The sequence below is a fragment of the Oncorhynchus nerka genome, linkage group LG15 (genome assembly GCF_034236695.1).
Source record: "Oncorhynchus nerka isolate Pitt River linkage group LG15, Oner_Uvic_2.0, whole genome shotgun sequence".
Taxonomy (NCBI): domain Eukaryota; kingdom Metazoa; phylum Chordata; class Actinopteri; order Salmoniformes; family Salmonidae; genus Oncorhynchus; species Oncorhynchus nerka.
This window is the reverse complement of record NC_088410.1, coordinates 30652149-30665702: the sequence shown is the minus strand read 5'-3', so window position 1 is coordinate 30665702 and position 13554 is coordinate 30652149. Positions and strand designations below refer to the sequence as shown.

At 46.9% G+C, this 13554-nt stretch overlaps 1 protein-coding gene across 1 annotated transcript in view; it reads left to right on the top strand.

Moving 5' to 3' along the window:
• Positions 1–13554, top strand: part of LOC115143556 (E3 ubiquitin-protein ligase NEURL1-like) — a 69844-nt gene that overhangs the window by 47627 nt on the left and 8663 nt on the right. The window contains exon 4 of the mRNA XM_065001503.1: positions 5566–6288. Coding sequence (XP_064857575.1) covers positions 5566–6288 — 723 coding nt within the window. The remainder of the gene's footprint in view (positions 1–5565; positions 6289–13554) is intronic.

Sequence of the window (13554 nt, the reverse complement as noted above, 5' to 3'; positions counted from 1 at the left end):
ATGATAGGAGAGACCATGTGAGGTTATGACAGAGCCAAGTGACTTGGTGTATAGCGAGAATAGGAGAGGGCCTAGAACAGAGCCCTGGGGACACCAGTGGTGAGAGCGCGTGGTGAGGAAACAGATTCTCGCCACGCCACCTGGTAGGAGCGACCTGTCAGGTAGGACGCAATCCAAGCATGGGCCGCGCCGGAGATGCCCAACTCGGAGAGGGTGGAGAGGAGGATCTGATGGTTCACAGTATCAAAGGCAGCCGATAGGTCTAGAAGGATGAGAGCAGAGGAGAGAGAGTTAGCTTTAGCAGTGCGGAGTGCCTCCGTGATACAGAGAAGAGCAGTCTCAGTTGAATGACTAGTCTTGAAACCTGACTGATTTGGATCAAGAAGGTCATTCTGAGAGAGATAGCGGGAGAGCTGGCCAAGGACGGCACGTTCAAGAGTTTTGGAGAGAAAAGAAAGAAGGGATACTGGTCTGTAGTTGTTGACATCGGAGGGATCGAGTGTAGGTTTTTTCAGAAGGGGTGCAACTCTCGCTCTCTTGAAGACGGGAGGGACGTAGCCAGCGGTCAGGGATGAGTTGATGAGCGAGGTGAGGTAAGGGAGAAGGTCACCGGAAATGGTCTGGAGAAGAGAGGAGGGGATAGGGTCAAGCGGGCAGGTTGTTGGGCGGCCGGCCGTCACAAGACGCGAGATGTCATCTGGAGAGGGGAGAAAGAGGTCAGAGCACAGGGTAGGGCAGTGTGAGCAGAACCAGCCGTGTCGTTTGACTTAGCAAACGAGGATCGGATGTCGTCGACCTTCTTTTCAAAATGGTTGACGAAGTCATCGGCAGAGAGGGAGGAGGGGGAGGGGGAGGAGGATTCAGGAGGGAGGAGAAGGTGGCAAAGAGCTTCCTAGGGTTAGAGGCAGATGCTTGGAATTTAGAGTGGTAGAAAGTGGCTTTAGCAGCATAGACAGAGGAGGAAAATGTAGAGAGGAGGGAGTGAAAGGATGCCAGGTCCGCAGGGAGGCGAGTTTTCCTCCATTTCCGCTCGGCTGCCCGGAGCCCTGTTCTGTGAGCTCGCAATGAGTCGTCGAGCCACGGAGCGGGAGGGGAGGACCGAGCCGGCCTGGAGGATAGGGGACATAGAGAGTCAAAGGATGCAGAAAGGGAGGAGAGGAGGGTTGAGGAGGCAGAATCAGGAGATAGGTTGGAGAAGGTTTGAGCAGAGGGAAGAGATGATAGGATGGAAGAGGAGAGAGTAGCGGGGAGAGAGAGCGAAGGTTGGGACGGCGCGATACCATCCGAGTAGGGGCAGTGTGGGAAGTGTTGGATGAGAGCGAGAGGGAAAAGGATACAAGGTAGTGGTCGGAGACTTGGAGGGGAGTTGCAATGAGGTTAGTGGAAGAACAGCATCTAGTAAAGATGAGGTCGAGCGTATTGCCTGCCTTGTGAGTAGGGGGGGAAGGTGAGAGGGTGAGGTCAAAAGAGGAGAGGAGTGGAAAGAAGGAGGCAGAGAGGAATGAGTCAAAGGTAGACGTGGGGAGGTTAAAGTCGCCCAGAACTGTGAGAGGTGAGCCGTCCTCAGGAAAGGAGCTTATCAAGGCATCAAGCTCATTGATGAACTCTCCGAGGGAACCTGGAGGGCGATAAATGATAAGGATGTTAAGCTTGAAAGGGCTGGTAACTGTGACAGCAGGTAATTGAAATGCATTCCAAAAAAATACCAAAAACATTGTCTGAAGTCAGTCCTTAGTTGTCTCATATCTGTTTGGGATTGTTATTTTGGATTAAGTATATTTTGTATTGCTTTTAAATCTTTTAAATTAATTTTTATCTTATTAACACTTTGTTCTAGCTAGCTATTTGTGTAGTTAGCTATCAAGTAAACACAATGATATAGTGCATTCCATTCTACCTCATGAAACTGGTTGAGAGAAGGCCAAAAGTAGGCAATGCTTTCATCAAGGCTACTTTGATATTATTTTTGGTTACTACATGATTCCATATGTGTTGCTTCACAGTTGTGATGTATTCCCTATTATTCTACAATGTAGAAAATACTAAAAAAATAAAGAAACCCTTGAATCAGCAGGTGTGTCCAAACTTTTGACTTTGTACTGTATATTTCTTTATTTTTGGTCCGCGGGCCCCAGTTGCCCATCCCTGGTCTAGAGAGTGAGAGTCCGTCCAGCATTGGAATCAGGGCTGGCATTGGGGATGTTAGAAGTTAGTATGCCTGATCTACGCACATGCGATCACGCACACGTACTCCCACCGCCAAGGGAGAATCCCTTTCCTTCCCCAATCATTTGGCTTAAGTATGTTGCAAAGTGCTACGATTTGTCTCCTCGCCTCGTTAGGAATACTTCATTGAAGGTAGCCCCTCTGCATTCGACTGTTTGAGAAATGAAAAGTTTAATGAAATAGAAATAGATTTTGATAATTGTATTCATTTACATAGCCGGTCTGCGGCATCCACTAAGTGCCTATTGGACGCTACAGTAGGAGAGGACAGAGGAAGTAGGAAGCATCAGATTAAATAAAGAGCTAGCGGTAGTCATCTCTCTCTCTGCTAGCCTCGGGCGCTAACAGCGTTAACAGCACTGTGTGCTTTCTGGGCTGTTAGTTTAACGGTCGATTAGCAGTCACTGAGACGAATGCACGCTTTTTCAAGCCACTGTTCCATCCATGTTGTACTCCCAACAAAGATCAAATAGAACAATTAAAGTCCCGTAGTCTCGTGATACATTAATACCGTCAGTTTCCAGAGCTGTCTGTGCATTAGCCGCTAATGCTAATTGACACTTGACATGACTTTGAGGCAAACTGGGCTGCCATCTTGGATTTAAAGGCGGGAACTGATCAAAGGGATGGCAGTTGGAGGATGAGCTACGTTGAATCAGCATTGCCAAACAGGAGGATCACACACTGTAAGGTGTCTTTGTCCTCTGGTCTTTTGATAGACTGAATGAGCACCTATAACCCTAATGATGTCCTCTGTCAGTCACACACAGTATAGTATGTAACCAGTGTGGCCAGTGTGGCTCAGTTGGTAGAGTGTGGCGCTTGCAACAGCAGCGTTGTCGGTTCGATTCCCACTGGGAGGAAGTGTGAAAATGTATGTATACTACTCTACGTCACTCTGGATAAGAGCTCTTGCTAAATAACTCAGATGTAAAATTAGTATAGGACGTCAGTTGTTGCCTTTTAGTCGACCACAGAAATATTCCCTTACGGTGCCTCTTTGAAATGATTTAGTGAAGTTTGATTGAATTATCTGGTATTGGGTAAGAGTTGGAGCTGGTTCCTGGATCCTGGTTTGACTCTAACATTTATTGCAGCCAGCACAAAAACAGAAACCTCGCTTTTTTCCCCTGTACAATCTGGACATAATCTTCTTAGTGAACAACAAGGAAGACGAAGGTCTGATAATCTCGCCGGCTTGGTCAGCCTGACGGGTCGCAACCGGTTCTCAATTAGACTTTCCTCACCGCATTAGACAGCATAGGTTCTCTGGCCGTTGTTAACACATTTAAACGTCATACCGTTCCTCACATTGAAGTGGAAAAGGAATGTACACCAAAATTCCAAATAGCTCACAAATGGACAGCAGAGTCTTTTCTGGCACACATTCAAATGCCCTACATTGCCTTGCCAGCCATTAACATTTGTACGGTGTCCATATTAGGACAAAATACATTTGAATGCTTTCCGAGTGGAAGGTAATCCCACTCTGGCCAGGGTCCCTTTCGGCCCTTTCAGATGGGACAGGCTAAGAGAGTTTAGCTTTCTGTGGTTTCACTGCTGTTATTAGCAGACAAACACACACACACGCTCAGGCCGGCTGTCAGGCAGGCCTCATGAGAGTAGTAATTAAGGGGTAAGAGGTTTATGTCCAGAGCTGGCCCTGGCCTCTAAAAGGCTTTCTGGGACAGGCCTCAGAGGGAGCAGGGGGTGAAATGGGCCTGGCTGCAGACTAGACCTCTCCCGAGAGGACTGGTAGATGCTGGCTTTTATCCTCTCTCTCTCTCTCTCTCTCTCTCTCTCTCTCTCCCTCTCTTTCTTTCTGTCAGTCTGTCGCTCCCTCGCTCCGAAATGATCGGGTCTCCTATCTCAAAAGAGGGGGTCACTCGCTGTCATTTTCTGGTGGTCCCGCTTTCTCTCTGTCTCGTTCTCTCTCTCTCTGAGTGATGGGCTCTCTCCCTATCTTCTGCCCTCAGAGGTGGTGGTCAACAATGTAATTTTCTTTCTCTTGCCCTCCCCCTGCTTACCTTGCTATCCATCTCCCCAATCTCTCTCTCTGTCCATCAACAAAGGTGGTCAGTCTCGTCACTCATTTTCCATATCCACTTACAACCCTCTGAGCAATGACAGTCCCTCTTCTTTGTCCCTCCCTTCCCCTCTCCCCCTCCCTCTCTCCCTCCTCTACCTTTTTCTCTCTCTGTCTGAGATCATTAGTCGCAACGAAAATGAGAGTTTCTATTGGAGAAATTCAGGTACTGTAGGTGCCTCCCCGTTTTGTTACGTTTGCTTCCATTTAGGTTCTGTTCCGCTCCTATTGAAAACACCCCAGGGCTAATTCTCCCAGTGCTGGGCTGATGGGGAGTGTGTGGGAGGGGTGGGGGGGTGGGGGGCGCATTTAGAGACCTTCTTTTCAGGCAGGCAGCTGCCCAGCAGGGTTGGGTGGGGAAGGGGGAGACTATAAGAAGGGCATTCTCTCTCTCTCTCTGTGTGTGTATGTGTGTGTGTGTGTTACTACTACCTGCCCTACTGTGTGAAGGGGGACATGTGTTGGCAGATATAAATGGCTCACTGTAGAAGGATGATACTGTACTATACCCTGCTGGAAATGCAGAAGGAGGGAGCTCCACACACACACACACACACATACACACGCACACACACACACTGTCTCACAAACACAAATTTCTTTAATAGTATCATCCAAGGCTGGTTAATTAAGCACTTTGTCCTCCTCATGTGAAAGAAGCTGATTCTGCTCCCTACTGATATTAAAGCACTCAACCAAATCTGTAATTTTTAAAATGGAATTTAGCTTTAAACAATCGAAATGACACATTCCTCTGCTGCTGTACCAGCTAATTAGCTATATCCTACATCTTGTACTAGTTAATAACATCCGCCAATTTAGGCCTTTTCTTTCGTGCTTGGCTTGTGTCTCTCTTCCTTTTATTCTCTCTCTCTGTTCCTCTCTGCTTCTCTCTCTTTTCAATTCAAGGAATATTCCAAGGTTGGCAAAACAATACATTGCGACAGAAACGGCTGTATAAACTGTCAAATAATTAGAACACTAACAAATGACAACACAACAACACTACAGTATTATTATTAGTTGACTCTCCCTCATTTTATCTCTCTTTGTCTCTTTCTCAGATATAATGGTCTCTCTTTCTCTTTATATTTCAGCACAATTTACAATGATTATAGAAACCAAAATTGTCTCTCTCTCTCTCTCTCTCCTCTCTCTCTCTCTCTCTCTCTCTCTCTCTCTCTCCCCCCTCTCTCTCCCTCTCTCTCTCTCCCTCGCTCTCCCTCTCTCTCTCCCTTCTTCTTTTCTTCCAGAGAGTGAGATGGTCCCTCCCGACTTCCTCCGTCCCCGCTCCTTCACCACCGTACGCTCCTCCTCTCTCCGCCGCGAGGCAGATGAATCCCGCCTCTCTGTCAGCCTCTGTGACCTCAACCTGCAGGAAGTGAACGGCTCTGGCCCAGCCCACCCACATAACCACGCCCATCTCCACCTGGCCCCTCCCTCCGCCTCCTGCCCCATCCCCCAGAACTCCCTTAACACCCAGCAGTCCTCTGTCCTCCCACACTCCCTCGAAAGCGACCTCCATTTCCACGCCCTCCGCGGTGCCCACATCAAGACGCTCGACGAGCAGACAGTGGCGAGATCCGAGCACGCCAGAGAGGAGCGAACGCTTGTCTTCACTGACCGGCCACTGCGTACCGGCGAGACCGTGTTTATCAAGGTGACCAAGTCGAGCCCAGCTAGGTCGGGATCGCTGTCCTATGGCGTGACATCATGCGACCCCGCCGTGCTGCGCCCTAGCGACCTGCCCTACAACCCGGAGGCCTTAGTCGACCGCAAGGAATTCTGGGCTGTATGCCGAGTGCCCACGCTGCTCCAGAGCAGTGATATACTGGGCTTCCTGGTCAACCAGGAAGGGGAGGTGATCTTGAGCCACAATGGCACCAATGCGGGGATGCAAGTGTGTGTGGACAACTCCCGGCCCCTGTGGATGTTCTTCGGTCTGCATGGAGCCGTCACTCAACTCAGGATACTGGGTAAGTCAGTATGACTGTTATGCTATACAGGTAACTGCCAAAATAAAGGAAACACGTGTGGTGGCCCAACGGCCTATTAAGACAAGTTAGGTTAGTGTTTCCTTTAATTTGGCAGTTACGTGCACTTAGAGTACTTCTCTCTACTATTACTTGTATGCTCTATGTGGGGCCAGGAGTTTTTCCTATTTATGTTACCTGACTAGGGAAAACTCCAGGCCCTAGCTATGGACTGTAGCGGCTAGGGGACTTTTCCTGATCGGGTCACATGGTCAGGTACTGGCCTTAAATGCTACAGTGTCTACAGTACTACAGGCCCTAGGAGGATGGAATCTGACATGGTGTAAACTTTTTCATTTATCCATTTATGATCGATCGTCAGTCAGGGATTTAGTAACAAGGGCCCCACCCGCATCACAGAGCTCAGAGGTGTGCACTTATGTCATGTGCTTCAATACAGCGCCTTGACACAGGAAGTCAGATCCAAATGCACTTCCAGAGGTATTAATGGAGAGCAAAGTAGACGCTGTCTCACCACCTGCCACGATAATAACAGGAAGAGAGGGAACAAGTGAAAGGAGGAGTGTGGGAGCCAGACCCTGCAACCTCGCGGCAACAACACGTCTTCTCCTGTCTGTATGGTGTGTGTGTGTGTGTGTGTGTTTGCATGTGTGTGTATGTTCTTGCGACCCACTCACAGCGGGGGAAACATGTCTTCACTACGGGACACACGCTACCTCTCAGCAGTATGCCGAGAGCCCCCATGCTTGATTACACACTCTAAATACAGATAATGAACATGAAGTGGGAAAGATAAGTGGGTGGGTGGGAGGCCGTACGCTTCATTTGCAATATGCCAAACATACTTTATTTCTGCTGTGGCAGGCAGGTGTGCCTAAAGTAGCTACAACTGTGCTTTTAGACTGTTTTGAGAGGCGAATTGCTGAGCTCTTTATACTTATTTACTTACAGATGTAGGATCTTAATTTGAGCCAGTTTGCTACGCAGGAAAATAATCCTGCAGCAACAGGAAATGTGAATTATTATGTGGGTTATACTACAGAGAAAATCTAGTGTGAAATTTCAAAGTGGAAATGACAAACTTCAAAAACCTTTTTAAAACTCAAACCTCCTGCAACAGGGTGATCAAATGTAGATCCTACATCTGTAGGTCCCCTATCAAGCCAACTGGTGCACAAGGTCCCTCTTTACATAGTCTGTGAAAAGGGCAGACAAACGGTCAAAATGAAAAAACAGCGAATGTTCACTCCTATATCCTTCTATGACTTAATGGCTTTTTGTATTGAGCCATAATTAAATGCAAATTCAAATTTGGCAGAGCGTTTCCGGAGATTGGACAAGCGGAAATGTTAAAATGACACATCTTTGTTAGGTGTATCATGTAGAAAGACAGGTAAGGTTGAAGGCCTGTCTTATTTTAACAGTCCAATTACGAAGCTACACAACCAAATCAGGCACAACCTCATCAACGTGTCATCATTGTTTTGCTTCTTAGGACGAATCAAGCTCCGTCTAAATATATCCCTCTCGGTGAGGTAAGGGGGAGGGAGGGAGGGGCGGGAGGGAGGGGAGAGGGAGGGGAGAGGGAGAGGGAGGGGGAGGGGGAGAGGGAGGGGGAGAGGGAGAGGGAGAGAGAGAGAGTTAAATAAACTACACCTTACTGTGCTGATATATAATGCGGACATGGTATTTTCATTAAGTGCTGCTTGTTTGCCCACCTGTAAATTGCCCTCATACTAACACGCTTATTCTCCATGCAGCCATGGAGGTCACAGCAGTTAGCGAGGCATCGACATGCCCTCATGCCGCCCTGTTAGCACTGTTCTCATTATATTACATTACACAGCCGCCATTTTTGGATCTGGTCTGCTCCATTAGGCACTCTGGAGACACACAGGGAGGTGGCTGACAGCGCGATCAATGAAAGCCACATCAATACATTACACTTAGGGCTGCAGCGCACACTGCACACTGTCTGAGGCTGGAGTGTGGCTCTGGGGTATTGATAGATACGACAACTGCAGTGGCACTAAGCCAACGGTCAATACTATGGGCCTACATGAAAACTGCACAGGAAATGCACACCTATGGGTCTTTTCACCGTGCATTTTTTACTAGGAACTCGTTAGCTGCAAAGGGAGATGGTGTTATGGTGTTGTGGTTTGTTCTGAATGTCTGTTGTTACTAGCACATTACCTGTGCTTTTAAAAACGTTTAGCTAGAGCACTACGGGTACTTTTTCAGAGTTTTTGCAAGGAGTTCAAGGAACTTCTCTTGTTGCTAAGCACTGTTGCCAGGTCGTCTGTTATCAGACAACAGAACTGCCTGATTACTGCTGAGTTTCTTGAGGCACGGATCACCTTACGAGGAGTTTACGGCAACATGAAGCGGCTGCTCTAGACCCTACAATCGTTCATCAGACAAATCTATGAATTCCTTCTAACCTTGATAGATAGTAAATCACCTTTTATGTTCCGATTCTTCAACGTTAGGAAGTGTCTTGTCTGTTTATGTGACTGCAGGTCTGAATGTGTTTTTATAGGCTTTCGGGTTGAATTTGTCCCGTGGGGCAGGGTATACATTTGGGAGTGCTCCTTTAAGCTGGCTTAAGCTGTGTGTGTTGTGCACTGACATGAGGTCCACTAATTCCTGAGCTCCCCTAGTGGGGGAGTGCCCTTGGTAGGGTGAGTGAACACTGAAGGTCAAGATTAGGGCTCCTCGCTAGCATGCTCGCTAAGAAGCAACAATTGGATATTCAGAGACAATGAATGAACACATGAATGCATGAATTCATTGATGATTGAGCAGTTAATTAATGAATGATTAAGAGTAATGAATAAATGAATGAATGGATGAATGGATAAACAAATGGCTTATAATCAACACGACACGTTTTAAATGTCCTGCAGGAAAGTTGTCCAGTAACGGAGTGATCAAATGAACATCCTATATCTGTAAATGGGGAGGATGATGGTGTGATAGTGTTGGAGGGAGGGAGAGAACAGCAGTAGAGAAATAGGACACTATTACTCTGACCCTCTCCCCATACATTATAGATTCCATTAGAATGTCAGCTCGTTCACGCTCAAGTGAACAGTCTCGCCCGCCACCCACAGCTACTCCAGCCACTGTAATTATTTCTTTCTTTCTTTCGTTCTTTCTTTCTTTCTCCCTCGTTCTTTTCTCCCTCCTTCAGACTGAAACATTGAAACATCCTTGGGTCTGACATGGTCTCCTTCTCTCTCTCTCCCCATCTTCCTCTCTCTCTCCCCTCTTCCTCTCTCCTTCTCTCCCCCTCTCCCTCTTCCTCTATCTCCTTCTCTCTCTCTCCCCCTCTTCCTCTCTCTCCTTCTCTCTCTCTCCCCCTCTCCCTCTTCCTCTCTCTCCTTCTCTCTCTCTCTCCCTCTTCCTCTATCTCCTTCTCTCTCTCTCTCCCCCTCTCCCTCTCCCTCTCGCTCTCACCTTCTCTCACTCTTCTCTCACTCTTCCCTAGCAGTTGCTAATGCTGGCACACACACACACACACACACACACACACACAGCGGGCACTCACCACTGGATTGTAATGAGCGATAAAGGGCAGCATATGACGTGAGTTAGTATCATCCAGCGCGGTCTGTGTTTACAATGAACATGATCTCTCTAGCCTCTACTTCTATACACGCACGCACGCACGCACGCACGCACGCACGCACGCACACACACACACACACACACACACACACACACACACACACACACCTTCCATGACATAGACTGACCAGGTTAATCCAGGTGAAGGCTATGATCCCTTATTGATGTCACTTGTTAAATCCACTTCAATCAGTGTAGAGGAAGGGGAGGAGACAGGTTAAATCATATTTTTCAAGCCTTGAGACAATTCAGACATGGATTGTGTAGGTGATTGTGTATGTAGGGTGACTGGGCCATACAAAAAATGTAAGTTCCTTTGAATGGGGTATGGTAGTAGGTGCCAGGTGCACCGGTTTGTGTCAAGAACTGCAACGTTGCTGGGGTTTTCACGCTCAACCGTTTCCCGTGTGTATCAAGAATGGTCCACCAAAGGACATCCAGCCAACTTGACACAACTGTGGGAAGCACTGGAGTCAACATGGGCCAGCATCCCTGTGGAACACTTTCGACACCTTGTAGAGTCCATGCTCCAGCAAATTGAGGCTGTTCTGAGGGCAAAGGGGGGTGCAACTCAATATTATGAAAGAAGCCTTAATGTTTTGTACACTCAGTGTACACATACACCCACATACACACTCACACGGCCCTACAGATACTAACATCTGATAGAAGGGATGTTACGATGTCAGGGCTATAAACACCTGGATGTTGCAAAACATTTCCAGCACCAGAGCACTGATAAAACCACTCCCTTCATTTCGGGCCAGATAATATCCTGTCTCTGACACACACTCTACACGCTCCTGCAAGTATGTCTAGTGTAGAGAATCATTGTACCATTTAAACCGCTGTGAAATATCGTTTCCATAACCAAACATATTGTGTTTTCAGCTGATTAGAACTGGTGTGAGTAATAGACGCAAAAAAAACTAAACAAAGCACAGGAAGCATATAAATATCGCACATCAACCACTTCTTAGACTTGTTTTCAAACAGAATGACAGATCTATAACTCGCATTTCTATGTGAATTTAGTCAGGTCAACCAAAAAGTGACATATTGTAGCTTTAACTATATATACAGTATATACTATCCTATATATAGATTTGACAAATTACCATTGAGAGTCTAAATGTAGAAAATGGTGCTGACAACAAACTTAAAGACCACCCATATACGGTCGCCAAACCTTTCAAAGCTCTTAAAGTTTCTTTGGATATCGTGTTTCAGAAAGCTCAATGGATGTAGAAAGATAAGCAACCACTTTACAACCCCAGTCTCCTCTTTTCCTCCTCCCATCTTCCCCTCCTCCTATTCATCAGTCTACCACTGAACAGATCCCTAGAAGGAAATCCCACACTCCTCTTTTAAGATGTAGAGACCTATGATGACCTAAGGTCACTATATGACCACAAAGGTCATCCTCAGTCACAACCATGACTGTAGGGCCAAGCGGCCATTTTGAAGCCACAACCCCATCGAGGTGCTGCGACAGTGTGTGACCCAGTGTTGTTGAGTCAAAGTAGGCCATTCTCAGTGTCACATAGCCCACATTCCTCAGAATCCTCCCATAGCAGACTGCTTTAGAGGTCCTGACAAACATACTCTTCTTAATAAACCTCTGTGTCCCAAATGGCACCCTATTCCCTATATAGTGCACTACTTTTTTACTAGGGCTCATAGAGCTCTGGTCAAAAGCAGTGCAGTCAAAAGTAGTGCACCACATAGGGAACAGGGTGCCATTTGGGAGGCAGGTGGAGTGAGCTGCCACAGCTGTCCACAGTCCCTCTCTAAATTAATCTGGGATTGAACAGGAGGATCGGGGCTGGGCTCCACTGAACATAGGTCAGCTGCTGAGGACAAGCAAGATAGGGGATTACAATGGGAGGACAGCGAGAGGCTCGGCACCACCACCACACCTCTGGGTTAGAGTCCATAGGGGGACCTGTCAGTGTAGTAGTAATGTGATCATAGGGGGACTCTGAATAGTAGATGTAGTGGTAATTTATAAGCAGGATAAGGGTGTGTCCATATGAACTAAGTATAGTTATGGGAGTGTGCGTTATACATAGACATTCTACAAATGACCATCTAAAAACACACAGCACAAACACACACACACACATCACACACATACACACACTGAGGCACCAAGAGCCTAGGGGCACCAGAGCAACCCTCTACACAAACAAACAGCCCAGGTCTTAGCCCTCCTCTTCAACTACACCAGCACATACAGCCCCATTTAGAAAACCTCCACAAGACTTGTACAGTGCAGCCTACCACATGACGTAATGCACCATGTCAGTCAGTCATCAGGTAACAGAGATCAGTATTACTGCCAACATGGGTCCTAATGCATTATGTTAGCATTGTCGCAAAACCAAAATGGCCACCTAGTCCAGTGGTTCCCAACCAGGGGTACTAGGACCCCTGGGGGTACTTGGCCCATCCACAGGGTGTACTTGAGAAGACTCATGAGACCATCGGCCGACTGATAAAGTGCACGTGCGGGTAAATTGAGTTGGTGGTACAGTAAGCGAAAAAGTTTGGGAACCACTGGCCTAGTCGACAGCCTCTCCAGTGTTCATGAGCATAGAAAGACCGCAACTGGGCAGCCATTTTGGACCTGGCCATAGATCAATCGCTCCCAGAGAGATGCCAGAAACGGTGGCCGGTCGCCATGTTGTCCGCTGACGGCAGTCTTAATGATGGACCATGGGCCACACACCTGACGACTCATTTTTCACATTCTTCCGCCATGCCATCCAGAAAAACAGACATAGCGCGCTGAGAAAGACCATGGAGCTCCTTCCCAGCTACCATAATCCCCATAGGCTTTGATGAACTATTCCTCCTCTCATCCCTCGTGTCTTAAAATAACGTGTTATTGAAATGTTCAAGGGTTCAATGTAGTTCATTGTGGCTTGTTTGTTGCTGTTGTTGCTGATGATGTCCCTATTTTTGGATGTTGTGGCTTTAGGGCGAAATGGTGACGATAGCCATTTCCATTGTTCCTAGTGAATTAGTAAAGCTTTTAATCATTTTTGTTTTTAATTATGACACATACACTCAACAAGACAGACAATTTTCGTAGTAATTTACTGAACTTTAAATAGTCATTCTGTTAGTGCCTACTTAAACCAAAAATAAAACAATTGGCCTCATATTACAACTACTGCGGGTCAGCGCTAGACTAACAATGCCTGGATGCATTCAATATGTCTACCTCCATAAATACAGTCTAGAAAAAAATTACCTTTGTTTTTGGTGTAGTATCACTTATGATTAGGTGATCCCCCCCCTATAAATTCAACAGTGACACTCAATCTTGCTCAGTCTATATAAATTATTACTACTCAATCACTATCAACCATTTAACTAACCAACCGACAACCAATGTTAAGGAACCACTTGGTCTTTAGATACTTCAAACATCTTTCTCTGGCGTATCCTCTTTCATCGATGTACAGGCATGTACTGTATGTCTGACGTAGTCAGGGTTGCATTCCGACTTTCGGGTAATGTGTCCATGTCCGTGACTTTGGAACCCATTATGTCATGTTAATCACACTGGGGTCTCTGAAACATGACCCCTGACCTTAGGCATCACTG